Source organism: Desmodus rotundus, chromosome 8, assembly GCF_022682495.2.
Source record: "Desmodus rotundus isolate HL8 chromosome 8, HLdesRot8A.1, whole genome shotgun sequence".
Classification (NCBI taxonomy): Eukaryota; Metazoa; Chordata; class Mammalia; order Chiroptera; family Phyllostomidae; genus Desmodus; species Desmodus rotundus.
In genome coordinates, this window is record NC_071394.1 from 123345554 (window position 1) to 123360731 (window position 15178).

The window sequence follows — 15178 nt, forward strand, 5'->3', positions numbered from 1 at the left end:
CCTGAGCTGGGGAGCCGGGGAGGAGGACTGGGTTTGGGTGACAATCGCAAGCTCTGCCCTGGAGGAAATTCGGTTGCTACATGTGGATGTGTCGCGTAGATGTGTCACAAGGCCAGTCGGACAGATGGTCTGAGCAAAGGAGAAGGCTGGACTGGAGACGTAAATGGTGGAGGGGAAAGGCCGGAGGAAGAGAATCATCTGCAATTAGACCGTGAGTGCAGAGAAACTGCCGAAAGAGAGAGTGAAGCTCTCTGTCACTCTCTTGAGTGACAGAGGAAGACTGGTCTGGAAGGCGAGCACTGGCCCTGACGGTGCTACAAGTGTAGTATTTTTAACAGCTTTACTGAGGTGTAATCAACACGCAATAGACTGCACACATTGAAAGGGCCACTCTGATAGGTTTACACAGACACACCCACAGATCCATTGGTACGTTCAAGGCAATGAGGACGTCTGTCACTTCCAAAGTTACCTGGTGTTGCTTTGTAACCCTTCCCACCTGCCTCACTTCAGGCAAACCCTGACCTGCTTTCTGTCACTATACTTGGTGTTCACTTCCTAGAATCGTATATAAATGGAATCATACAGAACAGAGACTTCTTGCTCTGGCACCTTATATTCAGCCTAATTAATTTTGAGTTTTGTCCATGTTGTCGCCTGTGTCAAGAGTTCACTCCTTTTTATTCCAAATAGTATTCATTGTTTACACACTCACCAATTTATGGACATTTACGATTGTGAATATTTGCATCCAAGTATTTTTAAGGCCATGTGCTTTAATTTCTCTTGGAAATGTCTGGTACAATGGCTAGATAATGGGGTAGGTAGATGTTTAACTTTTACAGGAACTGCCCAATCGTTCTCCAAAGGGGGAAGACCATTTTAGGTCCCCAGCAGCCGGGTGCAAGAGTTCCAGTTGCTCCTAATCCTCGCCAGTACTTGGTGTGGTCATAGTTTTCATCACAGCCATTTCATCTTAGCCGTTCTAATAGGTGAATGGTGCTATTTCGTTGTGGTTTTGATTTGCCTTTCCCTAGTGACTAATGATGGAACTGCAACTTTTAGCCAGTGGAAGAAGGCGAAATCTGTACAGGAGACCCAAAGGGGTGCACAGGGATGCAGGAAGAAAAGCAGAAAAAAAACGTGGCATCCCAGAAGTCAACAGGAGAAATGCTTCAAAAAGGCAGTGGTGAAAGGATCGAATGATGCTAATGTGAAGACTGCAGATGCCCTTTTGGATTTCAGCCTTTGGTGGCTTTACCAAAAGGTGGTCCAGTAGCAATTCCGGCTTCCAGCCTCTTTCTGCATGTTCAGAATAAGCACCATTGCACTGCCTGCTGGGTTCCAGCTCTACAGGCCCCTCTTTCCAGCCCCAGCTAGAAGGTTAAAGCACCAGCTGGTATCCCTTCCAGCAGTTCCAAGTTCCAGGGTGGGGTGGGGTGGGGTGAGGGAGTGGTCACAGGCTCTGTTCCCTGGAAAACCAACTCCAAGGTCAAGTTTAGCATGCAGAAGGTACACTAAGGAACGGTCCCAGGGTCATCACCAATGGCAGAGGAGAAAAGAAGCAGGATTGGGTGAGGAAGAAGTTGGGCTGTGATGCTGTCTCAGCCCAGGGCTCAGCCAATCCCCATGAGAAGAATGGCCCATCATTGTCCCCATTGGTCACAGCCTCCATGGACCAGCCTTTGGATGCAACTGCCCCAGGAGTGGGGTCATGACCCTGGGTGAGCCGACTCTTCCCAGCTAAGGACATCCCTGTGGACAGTGACTGCTGAGGGCTGTCAGCCAGCACCCCTGGGCAGTTTATTCCCTTAGGTCTTGAAGCAGGACGTGGGTGGCACACTAAGTGTCCATGACAAGGGGTTTCTCCTCCAAGCTTCTAGGTTCTAATCACCCCAGCCTCTTCCCTCGGTTCCCCACCTAGGAGCAGGCATCATTACATACACAGTGTGTCTGCATTACTTCAACACCTCCTCTGTGCTTCTGCTTTCTCCAACACCTGTCTGAGCCGTTCCTTCTACCAGGCTTGCGTGCTGCACCTGCGCTCCTCACTGGCACACTCCCCCACCCAGAGGACCCCAACGCTGGGAGAGAGCGAGGGGTTGGCTGAGAAGCCCACACTTTGGGACTCACTCTGTGCCCTGCTGACCTGGTTACATATAACCCAGAAAGGCCAGTCTGGCAAATAACAGCACTGTGGTTTACCCTCAGCTCCTGCACACTCCCCATGTCGTCTGAACAGACCAACATCTCAGCACAGAGGCCTGGACTGGGATCATCAGGGAGTAGGCCCTCCGTGCCCTCTGTGGGTCTGCCCTGCAGACAGGAACAGGCCTGAGCTTCTCAGCTCCCTCCGGCCTGCGTGCCATCCACTCACTGTGCATCTGACACATTAATGCACTAAATGGCGCCCCTGCGATCTGAAAACGTTCACACGGGCACAGCCCGAGAGCCGCACTTCACATGGAAGTGACTCCGGCTCAGGCATAATTGGCCATAAAGCAGCACAAATGGGTAGCAGAGGGGCGAGAATACACCAACGATTTCGTCATGCCATGCTTCAGACCGTACCAGATCTGACTTTCAGCCAAGACGAAAATGCCCATGACCACGGCCGGCACGTGCCGCATGAACAGAACTTGCCGGTTCATTGAGTGTCCATCACAACAGGTGTACATGGTCATATCGGCTTCAGGAGGCGTGTCTGAACTATAATTCGCTGGCTCTCACCCCCAGCATTGAGAAGGAATCAGAACACCACCCACTTCAGTCATTCCGAGCACATTTTATTAACACAGAGACTATGATTTACCTTATTACCCTCACAAGGGGAATGGAGACCCTGGTAAGCGCCACGCATGTAGTACACCGTGAACTTGACTACAGGGAAGAAGCAAAACACATCACTATTACCAAAAATACCTCACCAATAACAAGTCTTTCCCTCCCCACACACCCCCCAAATGTATGAAAGGCTTCAAATATACAAATCTAAAAATAGGTTACAATTAACATTAAGACTCCAGTTTATTTTTAAAAATACACTGAGCATCTCTCCTTCCCCCAATTCTCCAATTACGTGAAGAAGCCCTTTTCATCCTCTTTCTCCAAAACTTCTATCCTCTGTCCTGGAGCAGAACGGCGGGGGCTGCACGTGGGGACCCGAGACGGTGGCTATGATGCCTGCTCTGCAGACCTCTTGTGCTGGCTCTGGAGGTGGCCCTCACTGCCAGGGGTCACCTCCTTTTGTAGGTTTGCTGTGCCAGGCTCCCCAGCAGCTTCGATCCAGGGGTGCTTGAGAACTTGGTGGGCTGTGTAGCGCTTTTTGGGGTCTACCACCAGCAACCGGCTCACCAGATCTTTGGCAGCTGTTGGAGGAAGAGAAGGAGGGGAAATGAGATGAACGCAGGTGGTTCTGAACTGTTCTTCCCCACACGTGAGCGAAGAACACAAACATCCACGTTAGCGCCGCGTGCCACGAGAGAGCAGCGCTGTCCCACAGAACTCTCCGCGGTGATGGGAACTTTCCATATCAGTGCCACACACTCGGGGCAACTGAGCGTTAGAAATATGGCTAGTGCAACAAAGGGACTGAACTTTTACTGTATTTTAATTAATATCCATTTAAATTTAAGTAGCCACGTGCAGCTAGGGGCAATGCTATTGGACAAAGAGCTCTACAGGATGTTTATTTGTTTCTCTGGAGTCACGGGGCCAGCCCACCACTGACAGCCGTGGCACCCAGCCCGAGAGAGCAAAGCGAGGCCACAAACCACAGGTCTACATGCTGTCAGCTTGTAAACCAAACTATCAAGTTGTTAAATAAAATATGTGCATTCTTCCTCCCTACATTGATAAATATGGAACTAATCTTAAATGACACGTTTAGGGAAAATTGGGGGTGGGAGTGGTCCCTCCTATTCTACTTTCTTAAGCTAAAGACTCAAAACCTCCAATTATCTAGTTCTCGATTTTACAAGGGCAGAGGGTAGAACAGACAAATCAGTAGAAACAAGGGAGAGATTCCATCTGAGAGGGCCAGAAAGGAGACCTTCACCCCTTCTCTCCAAGGTGGCCCCACAGGACCCCCAGTGATGCACAAGTCCCAAGCACGTCTAGTCATGCGACGGTTTGGATCTTTACAAGTGAGGGTTATATGTGTCTGATATTCTTTTCACTTCTGATGTTCTTCACTTGCCGTAAGGAAAAAGTATTTGGTGGCTGCAACTGGCAATTAGACTTTTCCACTAAGCCTCCACGTAAGTCCTGTTTTGGGGTATAGGTTTATGTGACGGGACATAAAGGATGACGCACAACCTGTCGACAGCCCACCTCTGTGCCAGGCGCTGCAGTGGGTCTTCTGCATTCTCATCACGCACCTGACCTAGAACCTGCTCTGCAGTCAGAACCCGGGGGAGCTCCAGCTCTACATCCCTTCTCCCCTTGCTGGGAAGCCCCACGTCTCACCCTCGGAGATATTGTCCCAGTAAGGGGCCAGGAACTCGAAGTGGCCCAGCTGGATGATGTTGAAGAGCTCGTCCTGGTCCCTGTCCAGGCTGCGGAAGGGGGGGAAGCCACACAGCAGGATGTAGAGGATCACGCCGGCAGCCCACATGTCCACCTCCAGCCCGTAACCTGCACAGCGGAGGAAGAAACACAAGCACAGCTGAGCCCAGGCGGGGTCAGGTGCGATGAGGTGCCCAGGGCAGAATCACTGCTCTGGGCCACAGAAGACCTCAGCTCTCAGTGAGCCACAGCCACTTCCAGACCCCTGACTGCCAACTCCTACGGACATGAGGTCATCGCCAGGGTTACCCCCAGTTCAGTCCTCAGGCCACTGCCACTGCTTTGTGATCCTTTGTGACCGGTTGGTGATGAACTTAACACAAAAATTCAAAGTACACACTTGGAAACTCTTGGCATGGCTGTGGCATCCGATTGCACCATCCGTGGACACAGCTCACGGAACCCGGTCAGCTCAGGGCTGTGTAGCACACACAGTAAGTCGCTGCGGCAGGACCTGTCACCTGTCACCTGTCACATGCAGCAGGACTCTGCACAGGCCCACACATGTGGGAAATTTTAAAACCTGGCCCTTCACCAGAGACACTTGGAAACCCTGGTCTGTACCAGCAGCCTCTGCTTCCTATTTGGTCACTGCCTTCTCTATTTCAAAAATATTATTTATGACTCTTATGAAAAAAGATGGATATTACTAGTATATTCACCATGAGCACACACACACACACACACATATTTCCTTTAACAAAATCAGGATCATACTGTGTATATGTTCTACCCTATTTCACTCACTTAACATTACATGGCATTTCCTATAAAAAACATAAAAAGTATTCTTCAAAAATATCTCTAATAGCCACTAGTATTCTCTTTATATAATGAATCCTCCACGTTACAATTTAAGTTTTTCTCATTTTGTTTACAACTGTAAGCAATTCTGTGATGAACATCCTTATATGTTAAATATTTGGGCACATCTCTGAGTATGTCCTTAAAATAGCTTTCTATAAATTGAATGCACAAAGTAACATACAGTAAAGGATTTCAACACATATTGCCCAACCGCCCACCCACAGTTTATAACAGCAGCATGTACATTTCCAACACTTTCTTTCTCTCTTTGGAAAAGTAAAGCACTTGGCAGCTTTAACTGGGTAGTTACACGTTCACTATTGAGCCCCAGAGCAATGTGGTCCAGACACAAATCCGCAGCAAAATACTAAGGGAATGAGTCACCAAGGACCTCTTTCTGGCCAGCTTGACTGTCCTTTCCTCAGTTCTCAACCACCTGTCACTCTCAGGAGGGGCCGATCCTGCGGGGCCTCCCACCTTCGTGAAATGTGCCCCTCAGCAGCTGTGACACTGTACTGTGCTCCTCCTCCTCCTGCCTCCTCCACTGCCCTGTCCTCTGCGGGCCCCTCCTCCCTTCCCCTCCTGGCAGGAATCTGCCCTCGACTGCCCTTGCTGGTGTCATGGGGACCCATTATGGCCCCCGCTCCAGCCTCCATCTCTGAGCTGAGGGGTCTCAAAAACTCACGCTCAGCCCAGAGTTTCACCTCCTTGCCAACCGGGCAACTCCATGTGTCCATCCGGAAACCTCCACAAAGCCAGTGCGCTCACGTTTTAACTCACCCCATCCCCATCTCCCAAAAGAGCTTCCCCTCCCAACACCCTGTTTTAGTTGGTGCCGCCGCCCACATGGTGGTTTTCTGAAGATTCACACGGACTGTTGGTTCTCCTTCCTCTCCTCCGGGTCATGGACGCCTCTGTGAAAACGCCACTCTAACCGCATTCCCCTGACTGCTGCGTGGCCACGCTGGGCCCTGATCCCTCTGCCTGGCCTTCCCAGCTATGGCGAGACCAGACGCAACCTACCCAACCAACTCAACTTCCCCCTGCAGCACTGGGGCTAGTCTTCCTCCCAACGTCTCTACCACCCAAATGCCACGCGCACTGTGGTCTCCCCATCTTAGCTTCTCTGATGCCTCTGCTGATGGGAGACTAGCTCTCCCTTCTCCCTAGCACCCTCCACCCCTTCCAGAACCTTCCCTCCATGCATAGGGTGCTTTACCTGATTTCTCCTGGAGTAGCTTAACAGTCATTCATGTATTTGGAGCCATAAAATGATAATAATATTAGTACTTTTTATATATTTTGCTAATATGTGGTATATTATTACCATATGATGATATATGGTAAAAATTATCAATGATGATAATAATAATATTACTACCCTTTTATATATTTTACAGAGTATGTCACTAATGCAGTTCATTGGACCCTCACACAATACAGGAAGAGGTAATACATATTATTCATGGAGTCTGAAGGGTTGTTCCCTTCATCTCAAGATACAAGGTTGGTGGAGGAATTGTTACGCCAAATACCTACCATTAGAGGTAGCCTTGGGTTGGTGGCACAAAGGGCCTTGCTTGTGTGAGTCCCCACCCAGGGCTCCGCCATCTCCCATCTCACTGTCCTGCCAACACCGCCCCCCCACACATACACACACACTCCAACCCCGTCCCTGTAACAAGGGCGGCCCTGGTTTGGACAAAGTTCTCATGCTCTGGTCAAGGAGAATTGCTTCAAGCATTTCCATTAAAACCGAAGGGCCACCTTAGCACCAACTCGGAGATTTTTGACTGCTCCATATTGGAAAATATAAATATTAGATATGTTCAAAATCAAACATTAATTAGTAAGGGAGCAGGAGTCCCGCAGAGCGATGCGTCACACTCACCTTTCTCGGAAAGAATTTCAGGAGCTACGTATGTCGGCGTCCCACACACAGTGAACACGGGTCTCGCCACGTGCTTGGCAAGGCCAAAATCAGCCAGTTTCAAGGTGGTAGACTTGTCCTCATTCCGCTGAACCTGTAAGAAACCCAAACCCCCAAACCACCAAAACTGTGGTGAGAACGAAGAAGGAAACCAGTGAGACGACAAGGCTAACAAACAGTAAACCTACACACGCCTACACGGTTTAGCCCCACGCAGATAAACCCGATCCGATCTCAGCCACAGGTGCTCACGCTTTCAAGTAAGGAACGAATGAGTTAGATTTATACCGTGTTGCCACAGAGGGCTATTTAAATTTAAACTACATTAAACATTCAGTTTCTCAGATGTGCTCACCACATTTCGGGTGTGCCGTGGCTATCCGAGACTATGGCTACAACGCCGGGCAATGCAAATACAGAACATTTCCACCATTGCAGGAAGTCCTACTGGACAGCAGCCTCATCTGTAAAATGCAGATGTGACAGGCCGTGCAAACATAGAACACGTGGGCAATGCAATGTTCCTGGGACTACGATGAGGCTCAAATGAACGGGTATTTGTCAGGTGTAACCAACCATGCCCAGAACCTAAGAAGCGCAGTATGAGTGTCTGTTAAGTACACCACATTATTTTAGCCACCAAACCAGTTCGTCTGTGAAGGGCAGGACTGACTTTGGGCAAAATGAGAGGCACAGGAAGCTGGCAACAATACGTCCCTGCTCCCCTTTCCAGGCCTCCTCCTTCAAACCGAAGCCCCCTCACCAGGTCCATCCTCTGCTGTCAAAGCTCCTTCCTCCTCCCCAGCTGCTACCTGACTGCATCTCATCACAGAAGCGGAATGCTCCAGCCAGGGGGGTGGGCAGTTACTGGCAGCACAGTGGTAAACATACTGAGATAAGCCTGGTGATATCACCCAAGGGAGAGACTCGCAGGGGCCACCAGAGCTATGGCGCAACTGATCAGCTTGTCTGCGGGCACATGTCCTCACGTCTCTGATGGAACCTGGCACAGGTTCCCGAGGTTCGCACCTGTGCTTGGGGAGGAGGGCGGGAGGGCACTGGGGAGCACTGTTCTCCCTGGCTCCATCACAGCCATGGGTACAGCCACACCCTAAAATGCAGGGTGGGGTGGAGCAGCCTCTCCCCATCCTCCCCACACCAGGGTAAGTTCTCTGAACTTGCTCTGGCTCCTGCCAGGGAGCTTACGTCTCTGAAAGCAGAATCCGTCTTCATTACTGGGTCTGCGTCACCCCGCGGCAGGCTGATCAATGTCTCCGTAATTAACCTCACCAAATGGGAAGTCGCAGACGTAGTAGGAAAATGCGATTCTGCCTGGGACTGCGTATCGAGGCAGACATAGCCCGAAAGCAGACAAGGAAGATAATTATTAGAATAATTTCAATGAGAAAACCTAGTTTGGAAGGGAAGGACAGAAAACCGCGTGCCGCCTATTCCAGATGGATCATCTATATTAATCACATGTGCTCGGTGATTGCTGGAAAAAAATATGTCCCTCACAAATATTTGCAAATATTTCCAAACAAATGATCGGCATTAAAAGCATTTGGCTGAGTTAAGAGACCAAAACAAAAATGTATTCCTATGGGAAATAACATAATTCCCTTCCTCATAGAAACCCCCCAATTCCACAACCAGGCTCCACGGAGGTCGTAGCCGTTTAAACATGGTGGAAACTCAGTCTTTTCTTTTCAAAAGTTATGATGTTAAATGTCCAGATGCTGATGGATCCATTTTTCAAATACCACATCTGTTTTTAAATCATTGTATGGCCTTTCTAAACTATGTTATACTGTTCCTTGTCTCTTCACGGGTTAGCTTTTCTCTTGAGCTTTAGGGTCGACCCCATAGCACCACCGACTGAGGGGGTGGTGAAGACTCGAGAGGTGGTTTGTCCCATCCAGACCGTGGCCCCAGACGCTGAGTGTTGCTAATTCTTCCGTCTCCAGCACTTACTGTCGGGAGTTATGTAACACCCTTCAGTGCTGTCCCTGGGACTGGAGGCTTCTCACGAATTCACCTACAGAAGCAGCTTAATGACATTGAACCGAGTTTTGTTTCCTTTTGTTTTTTCAACAGGGAGGAACTCACATTCTTGGCTTCAGAACAGTTAGAACGGTTCCCATCTTATGCCTTGAAACCAAAGGAGTGACATCCTTCCGGAATAATTCTTCCTGCTCGAGCGGGTGGGACTTCTGACACCATCAGATTCGCTACCCACAGAGGAAACTTGTCGAGAGCATCCTCCCGCCAGCCTACCGCCCATCTCTGATGGGAATCTCAGAATGGAAGGGTCCGCGACTCTGGGCAGCAGTCCATCCGCTTATTCTGAACTTAGGAGGAGATTCACGCCCGCGTTGATCAGAATCTTACTCCTACCCGTTTCCAAACTGCCCTCTGCAGTGATACTGACTAAGGCCACACCTCTCCCAACAATGGGAAACAAGTACCACTGAGGCCCCAGGTTTCTTCTGGCTCCACTGAGGTCACATCCGAAGATCCTCCAGCAGGTCCTTACAGGACCTGGTCTCAGACCCATCAGCCCTTTCCCACTCCTTCCTACACCAAGTGCAGCACCTTAACCAGCAGCAGCAGCAGCACCTGGGAGCTCGTTAGAACTCTCAGGCTGCCCCAGATGCTCTGAACCGGAACCACATCTCTGCAAGCCCCCAGGGTGAGTCCTGTGCACAGTGACGTTCTGGATGATCCCAATTCCATCGCTGCCCCTTTGAACAAAGAACGACCAGAAGGGACCATCACCACACACCAGCGGTGGTTTAATCAGGGCAGGGGAGGATCTCAGGACTCTCAGCCCACCAGGCACTGGGTGGCCATCAAGGCAGCCGAGGACCCCACTAAATATCCCATTTCGATGTCCCTTTTCCAGAAAGACTTTGTGAAGAGATCCCAAATGATGCCACTTTGACATATTGTTGCTTTTGTCCTGAAGACACTTGAGAAACAGCACATACGGGAAAGGTACTCAGACCTCCTCCTTCCTACCTAAAAGCAGGACATAAAATTTCCCGTGAGGAAGGTGCCCACCTGTACCAGGAAGGCAGAGCACTAAGTCACCAGAGACTTCCATCAGCCCAGAGACGCACGGAGGGGGGACTCAACAAAGCTAACTTGACAAAAACAACTCATCTTCCTCCAGTTCCCCCGTGCACGTACCTGCCACGGTCTGCCACCCCTAGACACCCGGTCCCTTTTCCTTTGTCTTGTCGCTTCCCTAAACATGTACTGTTCTTTGTTAAAATGCTCCCTAAGCCCCAAGTTCTAACCACCCCTCTGAGTTACTCACGGCTGTGTTTCTCCCACACGTGTGTGCACATGTAAATAAACTGTTGTTTGTAATCTTGTTAATCTGTCTCTTGTGAGTTTAATTTCCAGGGCCCCAGGCACAGAACTGAGGAGGGTAGAGGAGAAAGGTGTTCTTTTGCCCCTCCCCTACACCTTCCTGGGCCAGGTTTGGTGAAGGCCCGCCCATAGCCCCACTGCACACATCTGACCTTGCCCTGACCCCACACCCCCATTTCTCTAGTTTCTGGTCTATCTAAACTCCCTGCTCAGGGTCTCGGTCCTTCAGAGGCTCTGTTTTCAGTTACCTCTAACTGAAAGGGCGTTAGAGGTTAATTTGCACAGAACTATAACAACTACTGACCCATCTGCATCCATCACCCCACTTTCCAGCCACATCGAAGTCCTGTGCTTTGAATCCAGGTGGCCTTTGTTATTTACATAAGCACCCAGGTACCATCCGGGTGGCCTCACTGCTTCAAGAGGAGTCCTTATTTTTCTAACAATTAGCCTCCCTTCTCCCCTTCAATGGTTTGTCTATGTAAATGTGATCTTGTAGTTACCAACTCTGAACAGAAGATGGCAGCAGAGTACAGACCAAATAGCAAGAAGCTACCCAAGAAAAATTATTTGATGTGGGTAAAGCTTATTTATCTTTGCCAAAATCTTACTTGATTCTTCATGGTTCCTTGTGCCTTTTCCTCTTTGGTTCCACTTTCAGCTGCTTAAATGGACCAAACTTATTTTTAAACCCAATTCACATCAAAATGCCAAAAATCAATTTACATTTCAACAGCAAAAAATACTGTGTTACAAAAAAAAAAAAAAAAGACTAAAAAAATAAGTAGGAACAAAGTCTTCCCTGGTACCTTCCCTGGTACATGACAGGCCTATGACACGCCGTTGGAGCCTACAAATCATGCCAGTTTTTTAAACATTTCATATTCATTCAGTTAGTATTAACTAGATGCGTGCCATGTGTCAGGCACTGTCTTAGGTACTAGGAATAGAGTAGGGAATGAAGCAGAAAAACCCCTTGATTTTATGAAGCCCTCCTTCTACTAACAAATAAGAGTCAAGTAAATATGTAATTTCAGGAACTGATGTCATTTTTAAAGAGTGGGATAAAGACTGTAATGTCTGGTGTGGTATCTGATAAACCCCCACACGGGGCTACTTATGTTTAAATCTTATGTAAAGTTCAGTTCTTCAGACACCCAAGGTACATTTCAAGTGCTCATATAGCTAGTGGCTATCGTATTGGGCAGTCCAGATATGAGATAATGCCATCATCACAGAACGTTCTATTGGACAGTGGCAGGGGGTAGCACTGAACATTTTAAATAAGGTAGTTAAGAAAGGATCCACTGAGAAAGTAACATTTGAAAAAAATCAGGAGCGAACTCTCAGGTGAAGGAAAGAGCAAAGGCAAAGGGCCAGGGGCCGGCGTGGCCCGATCAGGAACAGCTAACAGGGCCAGGAGCAGCATGAGTGAGGTGTGAGTGGTTGGAGCGGAGCTTTGAGAGGAAGACAGGGCCACATTGTGCAGGACCTGCTGGGCCATGGAAATGAACTTAACCTTTATTTGGAGTGTAACAGGAAGCCAATGACAGCCCCAAAGAGAGGAGTTACAGATTCTGGTTTTTCATCTACAGATGGCCATTCAGGCTTCTGTGCAGAGGACGGCTTTGGAGGAACAGAAAGAACAGTGAGGAGGGGACTGCCGTAGTCTCAGGGAGGGGTGACAGGGGCTTGGCCGTGGGTGGTACAGCAGAGGAGTGGAGAAGTGTCCTTCTAAGGGCAAAGCCAAGATTAGAGAAGGGATCAAACCTGAGGATGGGGAAAGGGAAGACTCAAGGGTGACTCTGAGGTTGCTGACTGGAATGGCCAGGCCAGGGGTGGCGCCATCTTCCCGAGGGACGAGGCTGTCTCGGTGCAGCGTGGGGATAAGAGCCTGGCTGGGGTCCAGGACAGAACGAAGCATGGAGAGCTGCCAGTGTTGAGTAGGACGCCTCTCTCAAGGGTGTGTGTGTGTGTGTGTACGTGTGGGTAGGTCATAAAAACGAGGCAGCAGCTGAAGGGGCACGTGGAGAAAACAAGGGTTTGTTTCTGTGTTAAGTTGCAGGATATCACAGTGTGTCCATGTGATGAAGGAGCAGGAGGAAGGGAAAGCACTTGAGAGATGCTTTGTCCTGTGGGATGAGGAGGCCAACAGGTCTTCCTATGAGGTTGGAGGCCCAAAAAGATCCAAGAAAATCACCCACAAGGGTTTGGGTGACTTTGGAAACAGAGGCCTGGCAGGTACCTTCTCTGCATAGTTTCCTAAAAGCTGTCACCCTCCGATTTACCTTCTACCAGCAGCGGCCCAAAACCCCTGAGAGGGGACTCTGAAGTATCCCAATGACCCCAAATGGAGGCAAGGAGAGGAGGGAGCGAGGTGGCAGGCCACCCCAGACTTGGCCCAATGCCTGAGCAGAAGCCCCACTGAGCCCTGAGCCAGCCCCACACTGAGAAGCCTAGGGGACCCACGAATCCCTGCTGTAATCACTCCTGAGCTACAGCACCCACCCACCCACCGCATCCCTTTCGTCCCTATCTCCAGAGTGGGAACATGCCCCTTGTCTTCCCTTATTCTGGGACAGATTTTTCTCAAATGGCCTTACTCCTGTCTGACACCTCTCCGGTCTCCCCCACCCCATAGCTCAGCTCTCCTTGCTGTAGGTAGTACTTGGTTGTTGGCCACAAGTAACCTGGCCTGTCCACTCCCCATCCTGCGTGGGCTGATCCGATCACCAGCACCCCCGCCCCCCCACCGTTCCTGTTTTCTTCCTTCCCCCCCCCTTCCCCCGCCGCCACCCAGGGCCCGTCAACCCAACCCAGAATATCCCCATCCCACCAAGGGAGCACACACTGGCAGAAGCAGCAATTAACACTGATATTTCTGCAAGCTGGAAATTCTCATAATTAAAACTTATTTTGCAAGATCTCAGGAGTCTGAATAACCTGGAGGGAAAAGAGGACTAGCATCTTATCAGGAAACGGGGTCTGTAGAAATAAACTCAGTAATATAGGCCTCGAATTTTATTCCAGGGCCTGATTACCAGATACAAATATTTCCGTTGATTAAAACATCATAATAAGCTGGCTATATTCACTAAGAGCTCTTAGTATATTCAGAAAGTCTCCAAAAACAGTAACAATTACAATCAGCCATATAATCAAAAATTAGTTCTAACATAATCATTTTCCCAAGCTGAGCAAATACAGATCTTAATATAGATAGTAACACATTCAAGGAAGAAACACTTACTTGGATAACACGAAGCTCAGCACAAGCGCAGAACACTAAATTAGAGAATGTTAACTGATGGATGGTAGTCACCGTGGTGGCATTTACGAATATTAGACCCTGGAAGACCTAGCAAGTTTTCAGCAGCATCGTCCTATCAGCAGGTTTAGAGATGACACCTTTCCAACCCCAGACAATGAGCCCATGGTCCAACCCCACACAAACCAGGTCCTTCTGAAAAACCAAAAAGCACTGACCTTAGAGAGCACGTAGACCTCTGACGTAACAGTATATTGAACTTGACTCACCCAGAGAGAAGACAAATGGTTAATAAATGTGACAGGTCTATTGGCTTTGACAAATGCAAGCTGATACAATCACCCCCGGGGAGGAAAGATATGTACCTACTCCACATAAGCAACTCACGTGTTTAGACCGGGAAGTACAGCTACTCCGCAATGTTCCCTCTGTCTCTCTGTCTCTCTGACTCGGAACACACACACACAACAGACACACACTTCACTGCCCATAAGGGCACCAAAAACACATGTTTACTGACGCTGAAGCCCATGAAGACTTGCCCAGGGCCTCCTCTGAGGCAGTCAGCTTGTCCACAGTAACCGTGAACCTAGCTGTTTTCTACTTCCCGAAGCGAACGTCTCCATGCAACCTAAACCAGGACTTTTCCCATTTAAAAAACTGCTCACAAATAAGTCCCTTCACACAAATGACAGTCCCGATTGCCCAAGAGATGGGCCAGCTCAGCAGATTGGTGCCGGGTTGAGGAAAGGCAACCTCGATGACTGTCCCCCAGAGAAAATGGTCCTAGAGGGGAAATGCTCCCATGCCACCTCCTGGAGACCCTGTACAACTGTGAGAATGCTACATGAGACACGCACCCAAAATGCTCAGCCCCGGGCCCCTGGGCTGGACCTCTGCTGCGGTGACAATCCCAGGGGAACAGCAGAGGGTCAGTGAGGAACACTGAAGTGGCCATCATGAGCAGTGGGGCACGCATCACACATGGAGATCACTTGGGATCCGACCCAGGAAACAGAAACAAAAAGCAAGGGGAGCCCTGGCTGTTGTAGCTCAGTAGACTAAGCACAGACCTACAAACCAAAGGGTCATCGGTTCCATTCCCAGCCAGAACACAGGCCTGGGTTGTGGGCCAGGTCCACGAATGAGGGTGCATGAGTGACAACCACACACTGATGTTTCTCTCCCTGTCTTTCTCCCTTCCTTCCCCTCTCTCTATAAATAAATAA

The 15178-nt window shown here is 49.4% G+C and overlaps 1 protein-coding gene across 3 annotated transcripts in view; it reads right to left on the reverse strand.

Moving 5' to 3' along the window:
- Positions 1–2775: 2775 nt before the first annotated feature.
- DCLK3 (doublecortin like kinase 3) overlaps positions 2776–15178 on the reverse strand; it is a 47186-nt gene continuing 34783 nt past the window's right edge. For all 3 annotated transcript variants that reach the window (XM_045200187.2, XM_053930397.2, XM_024565651.4), the window contains exons 3-5: positions 7265–7397; positions 4468–4635; positions 2776–3368 (exon numbers count right to left, since the gene is read on the reverse strand). In XM_045200187.2, coding sequence (XP_045056122.2) covers positions 3175–3368; positions 4468–4635; positions 7265–7397 — 495 coding nt within the window. In that variant the 3' untranslated portion in view covers positions 2776–3174. The remainder of the gene's footprint in view (positions 3369–4467; positions 4636–7264; positions 7398–15178) is intronic.